The following is a 21,585-nucleotide window of genomic DNA, read 5'->3' as shown; positions in this document are numbered from 1 at the left end:
GGTTTGTTCCTTCCACAGGCGCATTATTAGTGATGCAAAGGGCCTGGGACACTGCAGCAGCTTTAATTGGTGCCTGTGTTTGTTTTGCCAGGGGACTCTCCCAGACACAAAATCAAACCTGTAATAAAAAAAAAAAACAGCATGCACACACACGCACACACACACACCCACACACACCCACACACACCCACACAAACCAAAGCCCGGAACAGAATCCCACGCATGCGAACGCACCGTGGATCGCTCGGGCTTGGGCATAAAATGTGCGCAATCTTACAAAAACACACCCTGACAGACGGACAGACACGCTCTCAGCTGGCACACACACACACACACGCACACACACACACACACACACACACACACACTCATCGCCCTCGGCCCCCGCCTCTTCCCCCCTCTCCCATGAATGGAGTTAGTTTAGTCAGAGTAATCATTCAGGGCAGCTGGCAGCAGGAAATGGAATTGGATTGCTGGAGGGGTCACTCAGGGTCAAGAGCTGGGGTGTGGTTCTGGACACTGGGGACCAGGACGAAGAAAAGCCTTTGCGGCGGTGCTCTACATCAGCGTCTGGCAGCCACTTATCATCAGCTGTCATAACCACTCATCACGCTGAGTGGCGGAGCCCCAACTGCACCGCACAGAAAACCTCTCTGGGTATCGCACAGTCTCGCTCACTTCTTTGGGTTGGCTTGATCAATTAGGAGTAAGCTCATGTCTCCAGGTCTGAAATGCCTCTCTTGAACTATTGCCTTAAGTTAATGACTTATTCAATAATGATCCTCGTTACTCTGATTGTTGCATAGCAACGGCAGGCAGTCACAGCTCGAAGGAAGAGGGGACTGAGCAGAGCAAAAAAAAAAAAAAAGGAAAGAAGTGGAGGAACAAGTTGGAAAATAAAATCACCATCCGCATCATTTATCAGCTTTATTCATTCAGCTCAGAGGGTTTTAAACCCAAATCCTGCACAAACTGACACCCCCACCTCTCAAGCTGTCTTGCGGGTGGATGTACCTGTAGGCTGCTTCTTAACTTGGCACACCGAGGGGAGAGAAGAGTCGACTATCTGGAGTTATTCACTGATCAGCTCCACTCATAAAGCTGCATCGTCTCACCACCGCGGGGACATGTGAGCTGCAGGAATCCACTGATCCTGCTCCAAAACTCACATTTATTAACCACCAGCATCTTCCTTTGTTTGTGGTGATTAAGTGAACCACCTGCTGTAGGTTGAGCAGCGCCCACATACTCATTTCCCTTCTTCTCTCTCTCTCTCTCTCCTTTCGCCATCGTTGTCCTGGAAGAAATGCAGAAGGGACACCATAACCATAGAAACGGGGTCAGCCTGTTGCTACGGTGGCTCGGTGTAAGGGAGTTAAAGATGCTCTCCTTTTGATTTTCCACTCGAATGGCAGCCGTGGCGTGTGTGGAAACCGGCACATTCCCTCGATTATACCAGGCATAAAGAGACTTTTGAGCGGATGCGTCAGGTGCTGTCAAAGTACGTCTCCTGTCAAACATCCTCCTCTTCAGAAATATAAGAAAAGGCAGAAAATACTTCCTCTGCAAAGCCACACTGTTCAGATCAAATAAGCCGGAGTCTGGGATGCTGAATAGACGACTTAGAGTGTTTCGCTGTAGTGCAGCATTTTCATCTATAGATTTTGATGCATGCAGACATATCAGACCTCTGTCAGGACTCTGAAGAAGAAGCTGTCACCCTCTTCTCCTTCATTTTTATTGTACTTATTATATCTTACGTGCTAAACTGTTGGGTTGTAGAGAAGAATTAGAGTCTGATCTTGTTGTTTTTACTTGTTGTTGCATTGAAAAAAAACAATAAAAACAGTTAGAAAATGGTCCCTGACCATCAGAGGGAGCCACTGGCAGCCCTGAAGTCAACCAATCAGCCTGGGATTTAACTAACCATACCCTAAACAAATGTAGCAAAAGCGCCAAAAACCTTCACTAATCTTTTTGGGTTCACATATCTTAAAACATTTCCCTGAAGCGTAGTGTTATTCAAGAAGTGAAGACGAGTTTAAGCAAACACGTCATAATTACAGTTCATGCTAAATACAAGTGAAAGAAATCAAAAGAGAGAAATACAGAATGAAAACACGACTTTAACTGTGCAAGAATACAGATGTTGAACAAAGCTAACACTTCCAGTTGATTGTCTCAACACCAGCCGTGCTCCCCTGAGCGTAAACCCGTCGGGGTCACGTGATGTGACCTCCAGAGGTCGTCGCTGAAGACTTTAGTGGCTTTCATTTCACATCAGCCATTCATGTGTGCAGTGATTTCATCATTTCCCAGAAATCAGAGCCAAAACTTAATTTACAAAACATTTTCAAATAATATCAATAAAAAAAAAGATATGGTATGAATGTCTGTCACACTTGTACCGCAGTGAAAACAGCCCACAGGATTTTGACACACTCTTATCTGGAGATGCATTTTTCTTGCCTTTTCCGCAGCTTTTAAGACAGACTTTTCTCAGTTGTCACAGAGACAGCTGAGTTGTTTTCATGTGACTTAATCACAGAACAGAGTGACAACCGATCTCTTTCCATGACAACTAGGAAAAGTCTTTTCAGTGAAGACGAGAGGTTGATTTCAAGGCCAAGAGTGAACTTTTGCACTGAAGGAGCTTTTAGAAAGGTCGTCCATCGCAGAGAATGAAGTGACACAATCGTTTCTGGAGTGTAAAGTACAGTATGCAGAAATGCAAACTGTGGCTAACGTGCTATATGACAGCTTGTTGTAATATTAAAATCCAATGTGCTCGCTCGAGTCTTTGACAGAGGAGAATCATAAAAAAACTCAGAAGCATAAAATGCCCACAGAGCCTCCCGGGCACTGCTGACATAGACGGATTCATGAATGAGGAGCAATGGGCTATAAAAAGTATAAAATGTTTAAAATACTGTTTAAAGTAACTGATTAAACTATGAATCAGAGTGATAGAATAAGCGGGGCGTTAATGTTTAAACCAGGGCCGGCGTTAGTCACAGGCTTCACCGTTTAAGATGGACCAGTTGGACTTAGAAAAACATTGATCCATCAAATACAGATGCATCTAGAACGTTTGCGAGCGTCCCTCTGAGATAAAAAATGACGTCGCCTCTCAGTCTGTAATTCCACTGGATAGATATTTCAGCTCTTTGGTGGGGCGAAGTGAAGGGAGGAGGGTAAATTAATCTCGCAGCAGGACAGTTTTGCTTACCTTGTCTCTGATTTATGCTGCAATTTGTCCCGTGTGCCAGGTTTTCATATCTGTGCAGATTGTACCTGAGCACGAACATAAAAGGTTGCTACGGAATACTAATTCCAGTTATGTTGTTCTTTAAGACTGAATCTAAATCTCTGTGGGGGTTTGACGTCACGCTCCTGCATGTTGACTGACTCACTGGAGGTTTTCTCAGAAACAGGCGCACACAAAAGCCTTGGACGGCTTTATTTGGAGTGAATCAATTGAGTGCAATCTTTCAGCATCAAACACCACGAGAGGTTTTTTTTTTGTCACATTGATTGAGTCTATTCTTTTTGTTCTGCTTTATCAGGATCAATATTTTTATATTTCTGACTGAGGAATGCTACAATGTCTCAGCTGTGGCTTCTCTGGACATTTCACACAACTATGTACAATTACCTGGAAGTTTAAAAGCGCACTTCTTCTCCAGCGCTTTGATGTCTGCTTTTCAAAGTGCACTGTCAGGGAAGCCCTCAAATAGATGAACTACCCAGAGGTATTTGCAAATGCTGGCTTCGTGGCTTGTTTCCATGCCTGCGAGAGGCAATTTGTTACAGAAATTTGGAAAAAATAAACCTTTAACATCATGCAGACTAACTGTTAAAGGATCAGTTCACCCAAATTACAAAACTAAAAAAGTTTCGCACTTTGGCCTCGTATTATAAATCCACGTATGCAGCAGTTTTTCAAAGTGTTCCTGAGCCCATGTAGTAACATCTTTCATCCAGTCATGTGTTCACAGAGTGTTGAACCTCGCTCCATCCTCGCTCGTGAACGACTGAGCCTTTCCAGGATGCCCCTTTCATACCCAATCATGACATGCTCACCTGTTACCAATCAACCTGTTTACCTGTGGAATGTTCCAAGCAGGTGTTTTTGGAACATTCCACATCTTTGCCAGTCTTTGAAACATGTTGCGGCATCAAATTCAGAATAAGCAGATGTTATACTTTGTCCTCCTCTACAAGTATTACAGTACTATTACAATACTGATGTGATACATTGTTGTGAACAACTCAACAGTAAAGGAAATACTCAAAATTAGCTCCGCCTTCACCAGCTACAGGAGTGATGCTGCTTATACACTGATGCATCAGTAATAGTGATCCTTTGATGTAACTGTAACACACAGGAGCCGTTTTTGTCTGCATGAAGTCCTTTTTCTTTTGATACTTTAACACATTTTGGTAAAAATTCTTACGTGCACTTACATATACTGTATGTAGGCTTTTAGCCGTAATGGATTACATTTACTGTGTGGTACTTCTACTTTTATTGCAGTAGAGGATCTGAGTGTTTCCTACATGACAGCAGACACTGAGATCTCCTCCTCTGACGTTTCTGCACCACATTGCAGTCGAGGTGAGTAGAATTTCATTTGTGTTGCTCATAGCATCCAGCAGTCTACTGGGATGGAGCCTGATATTGCAAATAAAATCAAAACTACCCTCATGGCAAGAAATCATTACACGTAAGAGAAAAATATGTTTTTTTCTATTCGAGTTATTCGAGTGAACCAGTCTTTAACAGGCAGTACACAAAAACTGCTCAATAGTTGCATGATTTCTCTTCACAGGCTGGCAGATATTTGCAGAGCAGTGCAGCTCCGCCGAGTTCAGGATGTGTCAACTGACTCGTGAGCTTGTCAGTGACTGGTCGTGACAACACATCCATCATCGTCCTGCAGACACACGATGCAGCATGTGGTTGCTTTTATTTGATAGAAATCTCTCTGATAGTCTTGAGAGTACTGTACTGTGCTGGTTTTTAACCAAAGGCAAATAAACATTGTGAGTACACAATGTAACAATGTACGCTCTCAAATACGACTCTTCTTCGAGGTTTCACTGCAGTTACATGCAGGTAGTGTCCTTTAATGAAGTCTTGTGTTTTCCAGTTGAAGTCCTGATGAAACGTGTCAGGTTGCAAATCTAGAAAAAGAAAAAAAAACAAAAAACAAAACAATGACTCTTTGTTCTTGCAAAAGCCGACCCCATCTGTTCTCCAGGGTGCATTATGCTGCCTGTCATTCAAACCACTTCAAACTGAGGTGATTCGCATCTGCATCATGAACAAGTACAAGGCAAGTGATGCAAAAATACATGCGCTTGCAAACACTACACTTTGTTTCCCCACCTTTACACAGAACTATAATGAGCCTGCAAAGCAAGCGGGAAACTTCACAGACCTTTTTCAGTCCCAGGTTCCTGCCTTTAAATCCCTTGTAATGCAGATGACAACCTCTTCTTCCTTTTCCCTCTGATGTGCATCCTCCAGCAGCATAATTGCAAATATATATATATTTAATTTCAAGCCAGTTGAGATGAATTTCTCTGCATATCTTACAGTAAGTTTTCTTCATGATGATTTCTGTCACATTTATCAGGATAATTAGCTATTAGCTAATTAGAGTTACTATTTCATCTCAGAGATGGCAACAAGCTGTGTTTTGATTTTTGTAGCCTCGTTAAGGTCATATTCTGACGGAGATATAAAAACCACATTGAAGGATTTATTTCAGGCTGTTATTTTGTCCTGTTGTGTAAATGTTGACATGTGAGTCAAAAAAAAAACATCATTCCATAAAGACCATGAAATTGTAGGCTGTGTTCGGAAAAAGACACGCAGGGGCTTCACTGGATATTGATTTTTTTTTTTAAGTGTTGGAAGATAACTCTAAAGATCCCAGAGGGGTTGTGAGACTTTAAAGAAAACATCTAGGAGAAAGTCTTGTATCACACAGAGAGAATGAGGCTTAAAACGTGATGTGTAAGCCATTACTTTTTGAGCTCAAAGTCAGTAATAGCAGCATTCAAACCTTCATTAAACGCTTGTGCTTCCACTCGGATCTAAACACATCTGCAGATACAACAACTTTGCACAGAGAAGGAAGGATATGGCAACAATCAGTGTTTAAAATGCTCTAGGATGAGTATTATGGGAAAGAAGTTTCTCATAGTGATGGATAAATAACATCCAACTCTGCAGATCTGCTCAGCTCTGTGAATCGTTTTAGCATCGTTTAGCTGTTTTGGTATTTTGCAGCACATAAGTTTACTGCTTTCGTCTGTTTTCTTCAGCTTCATTTCTGGCCAAAAGAGACTTTTCTGGACTTGACTCCAAATAAATGCTGATGTTGCTTCATGTTCTGGAGCTCCAAAGCTGTCAAAAAAAAAACTTGATTCACACTGCTTCAAAGTCATGAAAGCCAACTAGTAATTTGAGCATGTAGCTGCTGTCTTCAATAAGGTCAGAGTCTGATTATTCTCCTAACGTATGGAACAATTTCTGTTCTCATGTTCAGTGCAAAATGCTCTGCACCATCTTCCATGTTCACGTTGCAGATAATTGTAGCTGGATTGACAACACAATGTGAGATGAATAGATATGAGCAATGTTCAACTGTAGTTGTAAGCGTGTTACAACTATTAAGTAAATCATGTTTAATAGATTCTATGGAGTCTGTTTTATAATGCCGTATATTGTGAAGCTGCCACTCCTGGTGATTGCGGTTCATTCACAGTCAAGGCTGCAATTGCAATGTGCATTTTTCCCACTTCAGTTTAAACTGAATTGCCTTTTATGCCTATACAAATATAGACAACCCTGCCTTTTGCATTTTTTGAATTGGCAGCACATATTTTCTTGAGTCTACAGCTGAGTGTACGAGCATGTTTGGAGACGGTGGTGTGGAAAAGTCATCCGGTTTGTGGAGTGTTTGGGATCAAAGCACAGAGCACTTGTTTTCCCACTCTAAAAACGCTCGACATTACAGATAAATTACTAAGACGATGACAAAGTGCCTGAACTCCGGTCTCAGTTCACACTGTGAGCGTGTGCAGCCAGCTCAGTTTATTTTATTCAGCTGAGAATAAGTGAGGGCAAATGTCTTGGCCCAGGGCAAATAAAAACATGTCAGAGGTGTCTCCTCTGTTTTGACGTTCAATTACTTTTTCTGCTTTTTCTCTGCATGAGCTCCTTTGTGCAGAACTGGGCCAGTCGGCTTCCCTTAGAAGGGCTGCAACCATCGCAGCTCCAGATTTGTTCCTTGGTTTACCGTCTATACATAACGCTGTGAGTTAGACAAAACCAATGACCTGATCTCAATCAGTTCCTTTGAAAATATCATTGTTTGGGGGCTTTTTGTTTCCTGCGGCTTTGTCATTTTCCAGCTTCATTTTCACACCACGCACATTCACATGGAAATGCACATGCACATATCTCTAACACACGGCGAGGCAGATTCACAGAGTGAGATTTTTGTTTGGCTTCTTCTGTTTTCTCTTTCATTGCTTTTTGTCTAACATGATTCTCTTTCACACCACAGACCATCGTGTGCTCTTTCTGTCTGCTGTGCTCTGCTGGTGATGACTGTGGACGAGTGCACCACCCATCTCAGGTCTAATGTCTTTCATTCCACATATATATATATATATATATATACATACAATATTTATACAGATGGAACAGACATGACAGAATCCCCGCAGGACCTATAGTAAATGTCCACATACAGCACATTAGCATTACCCTATTGATTTTACATATCAGTGTAACTAGTCCATCGTTGAGAAGATTGGCAGCCTTTCGTGGACACACTGCAGTCTTTGTCTGTATCTTGGTCAGATTTTACAGGAAAAGAGAACACAAATGGAGTCAAAACTTTCAGACTTATTGTGGCTCTCAGAGGAAGGACATGTTTTTATTTTTCAGTAAAGAAAAATGAGAAAATAGCACTAAAGTAGCAGCTTCTTGTTGGGGCTGACAGGTCGTAGCAACGTCCTGTCTGTGAAAGCAGAAAATAGGGTTTATGGGAAATGGGTCTTAATTTTGTGAAACGCTGGTGCTTCTGCTACCTGCTACCTCAGTCATCTGCAGAACAGTTAATATCACAATATATATACATATATACACTGTATAATCAGAATCAACTTTATTGACCTGCAGACATACAGTGTAGATAATAATTCATATGCAGAAAGGGTACCGTGTGCACGTAATGGTGGAACAGCATCAGCATATCCTAAAGAATAAATCTACATCTTCTACACAGGATAATGAAAGTACATTATATCATCATAAGACTTGTAACTTTACTTGGACTTTGGCCAATTTAATAGCAAAACACTTATTTCAACACTCAAACAAATCCATTCGGTATTAACCAAGTAAATACGATTATAAAAGTGGAAAGTCCTTATTTTAGCTTACGTAAGTTGTCTCTTTGTTCAGCTCTCAGTCCTGATTTGGGGCGAAAATGCTGACAGACCTAAAGGGAGAAGTTGGTATATAAATTCCTTGGAGTGGCTCAGAGCTCTGTGGTATTCAAAACTAGGCATGAAGACTCAGTGAAACTCAAGATATCTGATTTTTGTATGTGTTTATAAAATGTTGCAGCCATGTGTTATTCAGGCTTGTGACTACAGCCTCCCTCACTCTCGTAAGTGCTGTGGTGGCAGCATAGCAGACGGATGCTCTGCGAGGTTCAAAGCTAGATCTTTAAGTGCACCCTTGAATTAGGTGATAGACAGCATCTCATTTAGAGTGAGCTCAGCCAGCAGTGTTGAGAATTATCTATTTATTTACGTATATATTGGGCTCGAATCGTGTGTATTTCACAGTTTGTGGTGCATCAGATTATTGTCTCACAGGTTGGTTTTAAGTGTAAATGCGTATTTTAGCTCATCCGGGTGGACTCTTCACACAGAAAACAGCAAAGACAAAAGAAACCAGAGGGACGCTAACAATGCATTACCCAGTGTGTCCTGGTAAAACTATTTAAAATAAGGTTTTCACGTGGTTTTCAGTGATGGTCATAAAGCAACACTCACCACATAGTGTCACTTGTATTTACAGGGCTGGGCAGTGTGAGAAAGTGTCTCGCTACTGTTGCCTGGTGACTGCAGCGCTGCCAGCACACCAAACAAGCCACAAGCCATTGCTGGTCTTGTTTTCCACCAATTCACAAGCAAACATCACCAGCAGACTGTGTTAGCCGGGAAACTGTGTGGAAACTGAATTGGAAGTGGATGTTCAGGGAGGGGTAGGAGTCCCCAGGACAGGCTGTTGTTGTTCCTGCTGTCTTATTTCCACTGCTTTAATGTCAGAGCATGGAAATTCATTCGCTTTGACACTTGTGATCCTCAGTGGCTCCAGAGAGCAGCGGTACAGCGTACCACCCGGTAGAAAGCAATCTCACAAGAAGGCACTGAATTTGAATTATCAACCACGGGAGGATATTACACGCAGTATCACATTTTTTTTCATATAGAATTTTACTCCTTGCCTGTAATTAATCAGTTTCATTCGAGCCTCTTGCTCTTATGTCTTTATTAAATCCTTGGCTTCTTCTCTGAAGCGCTTCGCATCCAGCTGGCTCTTGTTCTCATAAAAAGAAGTGGAAGTGGAAGGCAGCCAGCCGCTGAGATGGAGTCCGGGATCTGTCCTGGCCTCGAGGATGGACAGAAAGAGGGGGAGAGAGGGGAAGGGGAGGGACAGGGATGTGTGCCAGCAAGAACAACATTGCATTTACTCCAGTCTGGGGTTTTTGTCATTGTGAGGCATGAATAAGCTCCACCGTGGAGGTTTCATGTGGGAATTCAATGCCTTGCTATTCAGAAACTGATGAAAATGCCGTCGCTCAACTGCCGCCTTTGACAAAGATCTGCAAAGTGATGACGGAGCAGTTTTTTTTTAAAGTTACACTGTGCAGCCTTTTATGAGTTACTTCCTCTATTTAACTCTTAATGCTTGTGCGCAGACACACCGAGGACCAGCCCGTGTTTCTTGGTTTCTCTTGTCAACTGTGGCCCCCAAGTTGATGAGAGACACATTTACCACAAGACCCTCAGAATCATGTGTCCTCATCTCCTGCCCTTCACGTTTTCTTGGCCAGTTTGGCACTCTTTTGGAATACATGGAGAATATGCTCTGCTCACTCTGGCTTATGGAGGAAGGCATTTGGAGCTTTTTCCCCCTTTGCCAATGGTAACCATACAGCTGGTCCACTCCTTTGGTCTAGGCCTGTCTACTGAGTGGATTGCCATGAACTGTTGTACAGACTAACAATCTTAATGCCTGCAGCGGTCACCTCCCTTTCCCTCTGCCATCACTTTGCAGCGGTGGGTTGTCATGAAGTTTAGTACAGACATGGTCCCCAGAGGATGCATCATACCACAGTGATCATCTGACTTGAGAAGGTCAAAGTGTCTGTGATCAAACACCTGCAAAGTCAGTGTCATTCTCATCAGCCTCCACCGTACATTGTGTTTAGTGCTAATTAGCAAATATTTGCATGCTAACATGCTAAAGTTAATGAACATGGCCATACCTGTAAAACATCAGCACATTAGCATTGTCCCTGTTAGCATGGCTGTAGACTCTTATCTGTTGTTTTAAGCTTTCTAGCTGTTTTATCTGTTCACGCAGATTGTGATAGAAAATGTTTTGTCTGAGATTCATGAGCGTTTCCTCATTTTTCTTTTTCAGGTCCTTCACTGCAGCACTCATCCCACTTTAACAAACATTTAGTTGTAAACTGAATGCACGTCCTCTGCTCTTCTTGAACCCATGAAAATGGACTGTGCCAACAGATAAGTAGTCAGGGGGGTATTATGGCCCACAGGCTTATATAGATGCATTATATCTGGACACTGTATCGCTCTCATACAGTATTGCATTATTTTTTATGAGTTATTGACCAGTTGGATTCAGTAGATGTGCTTTATGCTAAGCCTTTTAGGTTCCTCTGGCTTCGGTAATGAAATATTGTGTGAATAAAATTCAGTTGATTTCTTACTGCGCCACTGGTGCTGTTTCTTTCCCGTGCCATCGGCTTTCTGGCAGCCAGTGGCACAGAAAAATAAGACTGGCTCCCTGAGCAGAATGGATCTTTCTCCATGGCTATTGACTCTGGGAGGAGCTGGTAACATCCCCAGCAGGCTGAGGAGTGCCTTTTCTTCATTGACTGATGCTCATGAAGCTCAGTGTCTCATATCGCTGATCAGTCCCTGCTGTGGTGACAGCTGCTACCTGTCTGGCCGGTCCCTCTTCTGACCTCAAGGAGGTCAGTGAGGCAGCAGATTCAGGTTGGCTTCATGTCCAGAGTCCAAAGTCTCCTTCTGTTCACGTTTAACCTAAAATCTTTTTGAGACTTAAATCCCTTGTGGCAATGTCAGACGCTTTTATTGGATGTGATAGCTTTTTTTTTTTTTTTTAAACAAAGACATTTAAGCCATTAGTGTTTCCTGAAATCTATTTCCATGTAATTGGTTGGTATAGTTGTGTGCCTTTGTGCCAAGACTTATTTTGTACACCATGTTCCTGACTGTCTGGAGCTCTTTAGCCACAGGGGATAATGATGTGAGTCTGTACTAAGGCAGGCCCATCCACAGCTTGAAACCAATTGTACATTCATGTGGCTAAAGCACTTTCAGGGGCACTGTGACATTTTCAAGGCTATTTGGTTTTCATTCTTTGCTACTGGTTCCTAAAATGTTATCAAAGAATAAAATTCATTCAATATTAATACTAATTTGATATGTCAAACATGAACGGCACTGTTAATCAGATGTGAATGTTGGTGAATGTAAAATTATGTCAGTCAATACATATTGTAAACTTGTAACTTGTAAACTGTGATAGCAGGTCTACTGAGTTTTTGTATAATGCATTTTGCTTGTTTGTAATTATTTGTTTTTACGTTAATGCTTACTAGTTACACGTTTTAAATTTCCTGTGCATGTTTTTAAACTGTCTTTTAACGTTTTTTAATGTCAGTTGTATTTGTTTTCTTAAAATATGAAGCTTTGAAAATTAGATGACGTCACCATCCTTGGTTCCGTCTGTTCTGTTTGTCAATAAAGTTTGTCATTGAAGCCAGCCAAAATGGCGGACTACGATTTGACGACCAAAATAGCACATTTTCTGGACCGGCATTTGGTTTTTCCTCTTTTGGAATTCCTGTCGGTGAAAGAGGTACAGCAGCTTTTGAACCGTATAACCCCAAATTACAATGTAGTTGATTCTCAGTGGTCATTTTACCTGAAAATGCTGTTGTAGCTAGCACCGATTCGTCCCTGCCGGCTAGCAGTCAGTTAGCCCGTTAACTGACAGCAAACGCTAGCTACTTCTGATATAATGAAAGTGTGTATTAATGTTATGTTGTAGTAGTAGTAGTAGCAGCAGCAGCAGCAAATGATTGTGCATTCGGAAAACTGATGGTGTTAGAGCTTTGGCTAACTAGCTTCGTAGTATGGTTACCCAGCGTGTTAGCTTAGCACGCGGGATAAACGCTGGCGACAATCGGCTTAATGGAACAACATTCATGATGTGTTACGCTAGACCTGCTGTCATGTCGTTTTTTCTCTTTAGTGTGCTTGTTTAATTGACTGTATCACCCCAATGAAGTTAAATACTCGTGTTTTTATTTGTGACAGATCTACAATGAAAAGGAACTCCTCCAGGGAAAGCTGGACCTCCTCAGCGACACAAACATGGTGGATTTCGCCATGGACGTGTACAAAAACCTGTACGCGGACAAGGAGATCCCTCACTGTAAGACAGCTGTTTTTATTTTGGTCTGATTCCACAATATTGCGTTCAGTCATATCTGGTTTTTAGTCATCACAATTAAAGATACCTATTGGGCACTAATAGATTTTAAGCAGTAATAATTAGGATTTATTACACATTGTATTCATCAAATATGCAAGTGGAAGCCGATTATCAGTGATGTCATTAAAGGAAATGGTCAAAGGGAAGAAAGCTCGACCTTTTCTTATGTAGCTTCAGTAGCTGTGGTGTCCTCACATCGATCAGCTACTTGAGCAGTTTATTGGCCAAAAAGATCAAAATGTAACAGCAACATAATCTGGACAGTAGAAAATATTTTGCTGTGCGTTGCTGTTAATTTTCCAACCAGCTGAACAAACCATTGGATTTAGCTGTTTTTGTTTTTCTTCTTTATTAAGTCTTAACCACCACTAATGTAACAACATTGTGTAAATGTGAGAATATGTCCTGTTTCAGCCCTGAGGGAGAAGAGGAGTACGGTGGTGGCACAGCTGAAGCAGCTCCAGTCAGAGACGGAGCCAATTGTCAAGATGTTTGAAGACCCAGAGACCACTCGACAGATGCAGTCTACAAGGTCACATGAGCTTGTCAAAGAAATGCCTCTCTGTCAGACACTTTCCTCATTCTGTATTGTAGTACTGACAGTATTGTCCTTGTGAAAGAGTGTCTGTGGACAGTAAACACTCGTCTGACATCTGTTTGTTTTGTTCTCATTCAGAGACGGGAGGATGCTCTTCGACTATCTTTCAGAGAAACACAATGTAAGTTTTGAAATGTTAAACTGTGTTTGATCGATTTCTCCCATTGTGTGAAAAGTGCGTTGCTTTTTAATCTTCAAGGCGGGTTTTGTAATGTGTCTTTGTTTCCATAACAACCAGCTGCAGTTGTGAGCCAGCAGGACTGTTGTCCAAATCTCAGAATCCTAAAACATCCAACAACACCCACCAAAGTGCTCATTACTCACTCGGTGATCAGAGTAACTACTTGCCACTGCTCTGCCAATGGTTTCTTTAGTTTACCTTTTTTCTCTAATCTTTGGATGAATTACACTTCTCCTTGTTGGATTTGTTGGTACATGAAATTTTCAGATCATGTGCAGTCCTCTGAAAAGAGAGAGGACTTGTTAGTGTGAAAAAAAAAGGCTTTGTTTTGCCTAAAAAGATGAAAGATACCAGCAAATTCCCTTATCAGCCACATTCTGTCAGCTTTGAAGCCTCTCACAATTAGATTTCTCTGAGGGGAGGGGAAAAAAAGCAAAGGCGCTAGCAGTTTGAGAAAGAGTGGATTAGTGTGGCTGCACTGTAGACCGTTTAAAGCCACATTCATTATAACTGCAGGCTCTTTTTATAGTGACCCTTTGCCTGCTAAATCACAGGCAGACATGGCAAACCTTTCAGCCAAAGCCAAACATTACCTCCTTATAAATGGTTGCTGCTCAGTTTTCAGCCTTGTTAAATGTGCTTTAATTTAAGTATGTCTGTCTCTCATTTTGTCTGTCTTAGTTTCGTCAAGAATACCTGGACACTCTGTACAGGTACGCCAAATTCCAGTACGAGTGTGGTAACTACTCTGGGGCTGCAGAGTACCTCTACTTCTTCCGCGTCCTGGTAAGAATAAAAATATAAGAAAAGAAAAAGTTCCTCAAATTGTCTTCAGTTCATTTTTTATGAATTATTCTTTCCATGATATTGCTAAAGTATATTATGATGAACTGGATTGTTGTTGATTGTTGCTCTCTGCTCAGGTTCCCTCAACAGACAGGAATGCTTTGAGCTCTCTGTGGGGGAAACTTGCGTCGGAGATCCTGATGCAGAACTGGGAAGCGGCCATGGAGGATCTCACGCGACTAAGGGAGACCATTGATAACAACGTGAGTAGATAAATTTCATGTGATGATACAGATGGAATGAGGATTTGCTCGTTTTATTTGGTTATTGGATTAGGAATACAGAAATTAAATGAGATGGGTCAAACAGCACATGGCAACATGGCATGACTTTTGCAGCTTGTAGTAAAGTCAGTTCTGTCGTGGACAGCTGCAGGACTGTGAGAGTGAAGCTCATTTCACGAAATGTCAGGTCCAATATCAAGGTACCCAGACTGAAATCAAATAAAAGATGAAGGTCGAATAGATGACCTACTGCTATTTGTAAGTAATTTCCTCCACAGTTACCATGTGAATCTGCTTTTTGGCCGTTTCCCTTCTGTTTGGTTTGTCCCTGAACGTTGGTCTGAATTGTATTCGTGGTGTAACGTCATTGTCTGATGCAGCATTTCCTAACATCTACCATTTGTGTCCTCTCTCCTCTCAGTCTGTGAGCTCTCCTCTCCAGTCTCTCCAGCAGAGGACTTGGCTCATCCATTGGTCCCTCTTTGTGTTTTTCAACCATCCTAAAGGCAGGGACAACATCATCGAGCTCTTCCTCTATCAGCCTCAGTGAGTCTTTCAGTACAGCAACCTTTAGATACACAATGCAAGACAAATACACAGGTGTGATGGTGCTGCAATCCTGAGCTATTAAATTCTTTATACAAGAACACAGGGTTGAGGGACACACTAACTGTGTTTCCGTCAAGGTTTTTTTCTGTGCATTTCAAAGTATCGCAGTAGAAGAGTTTGATGGAAACAACAAAATTCTAAAAAAAAAACCAAAAAAAAACTCTCTTTTTTAAAAAAAAAAAAAAAGTTAATGCACTTGAATAAGCTGCATTTCTGCAAGTTCTGACTTAGTGAACATTCATCGCAGTATGTAATTTCTGCCACTTTGGATTCTCAATCAAAACAATGAAAACAAGACGTGGTTCGATGATGAAGTGAAGTATTGTGGGCTCGTGGGAGTTGCTGATGAAAATCTGTCTGACGTGATAATGCATTGAAGTTGTATTCACGTCCGCAGACTTCCTCCCTCATCTGGTCTTTCCCGTGTCGCCATTGGCATTTAGACATTTGGTATAATGTGAGTGCACAACTCAAGAAAATATATTGGAGCTGTCAGTCATTGATAAATGGACCTTTTTGAGCTCGGGCTGGATCTAAACATTATTTTCATTATCTAATCTTATTTTCTATATTCATTTGAATGGAAACCCAGCTACTGGCTTGTTCACAGCTAAAACCTGTCTCGTGTACTGAGGCCTTATTAGTTGGAAGGACGCCTTGTTATGGTATTGTCAGTATCTTACCTTGAATGTATTTTTTACTCACTGTGTGCAGGTTTTGTATAAATTGTACCCTGTAAGGTATTTAACAGCATGAATCACAGATTTCTCAGCACAGCTTCTGTGTGTGGAAGAAAGTGTTGTTGTTTTTTTCTTTTGGAGCTAACTGACTAACTGATGCCACCCAAATTCGTTGTGATGGCAACTAATGCTGACAACACTGTGTGCTGCCTTTGTGTTTTTTAGGTACCTGAATGCCATCCAGACAATGTGCCCACACATCCTGCGATACCTTACAACCGCAGTCATCACCAACAAAGACGTGCGAAAGCGCAGGCAAGTGCTCAAGGACTTGGTGAAAGTCATTCAGCAGGTAAGGTCAATAGTTTTTAGCATGATAAATCTCATCTAATGTGCATCGAGGATTGAGTCAGCGCATGAGTGACTGTTTCTCCGCCGCTCCCTCAGGAGTCGTACACGTACAAGGATCCAATCACAGAGTTTGTGGAGTGTCTCTATGTGAACTTCGACTTCGACAGCGCCCAGAAGAAGCTGAGGGAGTGTGAGTCGGTGAGCAAGTTTTTTCTCCTCTGGTTTTCCTGCTTGACAGTGTGTGTTTGTCATGGTGCAAAGGCCTAAATCGGCCCACAAAAGTTGGCTGTCTCCAGGGACAGAGGGGTAATATGAAGCTTCCTTCAGCTATGGTGCTCTGATCTCCTGAGTCCCTGGCATTTAACTCCGCAGCTATTCAGCCTCAGCAAATCCATGTCTGGCCTGATTTGCTGGCTCTTACTTTTCTTCAGTTTGGTTTTCAAAGGGGAGCAGCTGTCAGATTTGGGGCTCTGATGCCTTCTGTTTGGAAACCCTTGACTGCAGTTTTGTAGTTGTGTTAGGGGACCACTTTGTGCATTCTCCAAGCAGTCTGATCAATTGGCTTTTACCCCTCTTGTATAAATTATGCAGTGATTGCAAAGGCCTCAACTGTCCTGTCAGATACAGAGTGTGAGCACGATGAAGGATGAATGAAGACAGTTCATTAAGTCATGCTGTTGTCATGGATTCTGTTGGCTTTTAATGTTCAGGGGAATTTAAATGTACTTGTTTTTTGTTCAGTTTTCCTCTAGAGATCAGCAACTCGTCTTAATTACTGTATAAACATTGTTATACGATGTTTTTGCTTTGCTGCTTGCAGTTTTTTTGTTGTTTTTGTAGAATTAAGGTCTTACATTGTGTTACACTGTAATGTCAGCAGTGGACCTGGTTTGTCTTGATCACAAGATCTGAGAATAATTAGCCAACAAGTTTAGTATTTATGGGTGACTGTGGCCCCGCAGTGCGTTATGTGTTTACACCAAAGCTCTGTATAATTGGATTTCTTACACAATAACAGCTCCTTGTGAAATGATGGTGCTCTGCCTCAAAATCCTAATATATTCCTAACTTAAAGATCTTCTGGAGATTTGAGGAGGCTGAACATCCCAGGAGATGTTTTTGTGGTTGTTGCTTTAAAACTAGTTAGAGACATTGGGACATTATCTGCTCCATATATCTGCAGGGGTCATAATGAGAGTATCAGGCTGTCCATCAGTCCGTCCCATTCTTGTGAATGCGATGTCTCTGGAACATCTAGAGGTTTCAGTTTCCTGAAATCTGGCAGGAATGTTCACTTGGACTCAAAGATAAGCAGGTTAGATTTTGGTGATTGTTGTTCCTTCACGTGATGAAGTGCTGTGTCAGTCCTCTGTGCTCCTCTGAAATCAGTCTCTAAGTGAAGACAGCATGCTTCTCACTGCTTCAGTAGCTTTTATTACATTCCTTCAAAGTCTTCATGACATATATTATGAGTCTGGACAGACATGGATGTAAACTGCACCTTGGCTGTTTGGTGGAAGCATACAACCATGAGTAATTCTACTTTCATTTGGACTCTTTTCTCCTATGCTTTCGTGTCTAAATGACTTATGGGGACACCAATTTTTGAAATTGGTCCATTCGTGAAAGAGAGAACTGCAGCCGCCCAAAGCAAAATGTAAAGAAAAGCCTTTTTTCTCTCTGTCGGGTCCTTTTCATAATGTTTGCAAACACGTATAATGTCTGAGCCTCAGTGGCAAAAAGCACTTTTAGTGGACGGACATTGGTGGTGTGAGTAAACACCCTGAAGGATAGCAGCCCATTTAGCCGCCGCTGGCTGCAGCACTCTTGTTCTACACTGGACCAATTTCAAATAATGTCCCCGTTAGTGAGTTAATACCAAAGTTTCCCTCTAGATTTAGATATGGCTGTGAGCATTATTAACATTTTGGCTTCTTTTCCCGTGTGTTTGTCTGAAGATATTCTTTTGAGCGGGAATATAACTCAACATCAGGACGTGATTTAGCCGACACACTCACGCCACAGGAACCTCCTTTACAGCAGATAACCTGAGGAGTTTGGGAGGCACATTGATTCATAAATGTGCATTTTAATGAGAAAACTTTGAATTTCCAGTGTGATATCATGCAGCTTGTATTTTGGGGAGTTTGGAACCCAGCAGAAACCATCGTATAAATACTCTACATTGTGAGGTTGGATAGCTGTGACCAGGACATTTTAATGTATGGGTGGACAAACCAGCAGCTGCAAATTGTGCCAGAACAGCCAGACCACAGGAAATGGTTTCCAGCACATCGTGTGTGGTTGATGTGTGGTGCTATTATGTACTGCTGCACACTTAAAGTGTACTTATCATTCCAGTAAAACATGGGCACGGTTTAAAATTAAAGCTGCACACACTGACGTAGAAATGTTGTTTCATCATCACGTGTTGGAAAACGTGCCGAACTAGTATGATTACTACCAATGGAAGGAGCGTTTCTTCGATCTATTTCTATACTCGAATGTTTTGTATGTGTATAAAGTGAATAATGCTCACAGTCATGTGGTCTTTTCCTCCTTCAGGTTCTTGTGAATGACTTCTTCTTGGTCGCTTGCCTTGAGGATTTCATCGAGAACGCCCGTCTCTTCATCTTTGAGACCTTTTGTCGGATTCATCAGTGTATCAGCATCAGGTAGACCGTCCTTGAAATGGGCATGTTTGTCAATAATGGTGTGTGCAGTGGCTTTATTTATGAGAGCGCAGTTTCTTTGCAACAATCACAGGATCTTTTCAACTTTTGTACTCAGATGATCAGATTTTTCTCCTCAGTGCTCCTGAACTGTAGATGCTATTCATGCTCAGTTTTTCAAGTGTATTCAACAGTAAAAAAAAGGGAACTTTAAAGACTTTGAATCCCCCCAAAGGATAATTACTTGACTGAAATGCCCTCTCCTCCTTCTCCCTCTCCACTCAGCATGCTGGCAGACAAGCTCAACATGACGCCCGAGGAGGCGGAGAGGTGGATCGTCAACCTCATCCGTAACGCCAGGCTCGATGCCAAGATCGACTCCAAACTGGTGAGACTCTGCATTCACTCATCCACCTTCAGTCAAATGAGCCTCAATTCACTGAGCCCAGCATAAACAGCCGTGACTGGACTGCTCATTTGTGTAGTAATAAAGCGACGTCAGTGTATTTATTTTACTCATGTAGGACTGAAAGCAGCACCCCGAGCGCTTTTGTCCTGCTTAAAAAATAAATGTTTGTCAACTCGTTCATCAGGGTCACGTGGTGATGGGCAACAACGCAGTGTCGCCGTACCAGCAGGTGATCGAGAAGACCAAGAGCCTGTCCTTCCGTAGCCAGATGTTGGCGATGAACATCGAGAAGAAAGTGGCCCACAGCAACAGGAACGAGGTAGACTGAGCACCAGACGTTTATTACTGTTAACTGTTGGTGGACAGAGGAAATGTTTTTTTTTCTGACTGAACTTTCTTTACAAAATCACCTCTTCCAGTTCAAGGCTTGATTTATTTGTCATTTTTTTTTAGCATCAGTTCATACTGTTCGTACTAACACTGGGTCTAAAGGCCTTATTTACTCATCATACACTCGCCCGTCATGTCACATCGCTCATTCTTGCCTGTCATGGCAGCGTGTGTGGACCACTTTCTTTAGTCCTGCTGCCCTCTGATGGATCTATGAGAAAACACCACATTTTCAAAGAGCTCCAAATCTTTTCCTCTTTGTTGATTTTAATTGTGACCACTGATTTTCTGCTCATGCTTGTAACATGAAACCACATTAGTTCACGTGCTTTACACGCCATTCCTTTTGGGTAAAGTCTGATTGACGTGAAATTGGGCACACAAGTCCAGCGCAGTGTGCTCTGCAAAGACTGTTGGACCATAAAAGTCCACCATGATGGATTTTCTGCCATTTAGATTTTTTGGAAAAACAGTAATATATAGATAGAACTTTTGACTATCAACACCAAAATTTGTATACAGCATTGCTGACTGGGACACACATTTCTACTATAAATGAGCAAGATGAGTCAAAAAACATGGCCACCATCCTCCCAAAAACTTACCTACCGAGCAGGAAAATGGCCATAACTCGTTAACGATTTGTCCAGTTGTCATAAATCATGACTGGGAGTAGGAATGTTGAGCCTGACCCATAGGGGGCACCACAAACACCAAAAACATGTACCTCAGAACCCAGGGCACAGCATGTCACCAGTTTCAGCGCGCGTGCTCTGGAGGCCAGTATGAACTGAAATCTTGCGTGGTCTGAGACATATTGGCTCATAACTGAAGATGCCTTCGAGTGATCCTGATGAAACTCACATCCTGTGCTGCCTCCTGCACACACACGCCGAGCTGTGTTCAAATCTGATGAACGAGGGACAAATGACGGAACTTTGAGTGTGTGAAGACTGAAATGCTGCAGGCTTTGTGATGAAGGAATAAGAGTGCGATTGATCTCACTCCGTGTTTAAACAGAATTGAATTAGAGGCGACGCCGCTCACCTTTGTGGAGCCGGCTCGTTGCTGCTTGTGGCTTAAATTTCGGTCCATTCAGCTGCTTCCTTCTGTTGAGCGCAGAAGTGCTTGAACTGGGAATCGCTGCATTTGTCAAAGAATGTGCAGGTAGTCTGTAGAGTCTTCATTTTGTCAGGACGTTATTTGTTTTGTCCTGTCAGTCATTTTGAGAGAGAGGCTGGCAGGTGTTTCCAGTTGGAGGCCGTCTAATTTTGGAACACCTCTGTTGTTGACTTGATGAAGCAGTCGGAGCGTTTCTTCCAACACCTCTTCTAATGTTTTCATTTTTGTTTTTGTGCCATTTTCTCAGACACCAAACTGGGCTGCCCAAGACTCCGGCTTCTATTAAAATGGAAATCAGTATCAAGAGGATGCACGTGGCTCATGGGGATATGATTTAGGCTTTTTAATGTATTTATGAATTTATGTGCAATTATTTAACTGCCAGCTTAACTGCTGCAACAAACATTATTCAAGAGGAGGCAGCTTATGTGTTATTTATTTATTTAAAGTGGACGCTATTCTCCATATTATTTAAGAATATGGTATTGTTTGAAGTGTTATCAATCAACATTAAACATAATTTTGACTCCTAAAAGAGATTTGTTTCTTCTTCCTTTATCAGTATTAAACCACTAGATGGCGCAGTTGGTTTACTTTTCCTTCTGTCAGCAGCCAGCTGAAGCATTTCACAA

General features: G+C 42.0%; 1 protein-coding gene across 1 annotated transcript; it reads left to right on the top strand.

The window, feature by feature from the left end:
* The first annotated feature begins 12,121 nt into the window (after window positions 1-12,121).
* On the top strand, window positions 12,122-21,488 carry eif3eb (eukaryotic translation initiation factor 3, subunit E, b). The gene is made up of 13 exons (XM_076753955.1): window positions 12,122-12,232; window positions 12,694-12,811; window positions 13,286-13,403; window positions 13,548-13,590; window positions 14,332-14,436; window positions 14,574-14,699; window positions 15,142-15,266; window positions 16,235-16,361; window positions 16,457-16,558; window positions 18,926-19,035; window positions 19,318-19,420; window positions 19,626-19,760; window positions 21,201-21,488. Exons 1-13 carry the CDS (start codon window positions 12,143-12,145, stop codon window positions 21,237-21,239), a joined length of 1,341 nt encoding a protein of 446 aa, XP_076610070.1. The 5' UTR covers window positions 12,122-12,142; the 3' UTR covers window positions 21,240-21,488.
* The last annotated feature ends 97 nt before the right edge of the window (window positions 21,489-21,585 follow it).

This window comes from Chaetodon auriga, chromosome 17 (genome assembly GCF_051107435.1).
Source record: "Chaetodon auriga isolate fChaAug3 chromosome 17, fChaAug3.hap1, whole genome shotgun sequence".
Taxonomy (NCBI): Eukaryota; Metazoa; Chordata; class Actinopteri; order Chaetodontiformes; family Chaetodontidae; genus Chaetodon; species Chaetodon auriga.
This window is presented reverse-complemented; position numbering and strand designations above follow the sequence as displayed.

Coding starts and splice junctions, on each gene's coding strand:
- eif3eb (XM_076753955.1), top strand. CDS start 12,143: ATGGCGGACTACGATTTGACGACCAAAATAGCACATTTTCTGGACCGG. Junction 12,233..12,693: donor AATTCCTGTCGGTGAAAGAG/GTACAGCAGCTT, acceptor TATTTGTGACAG/ATCTACAATGAAAAGGAACT. Junction 19,421..19,625: donor CCAAGATCGACTCCAAACTG/GTGAGACTCTGC, acceptor CTCGTTCATCAG/GGTCACGTGGTGATGGGCAA.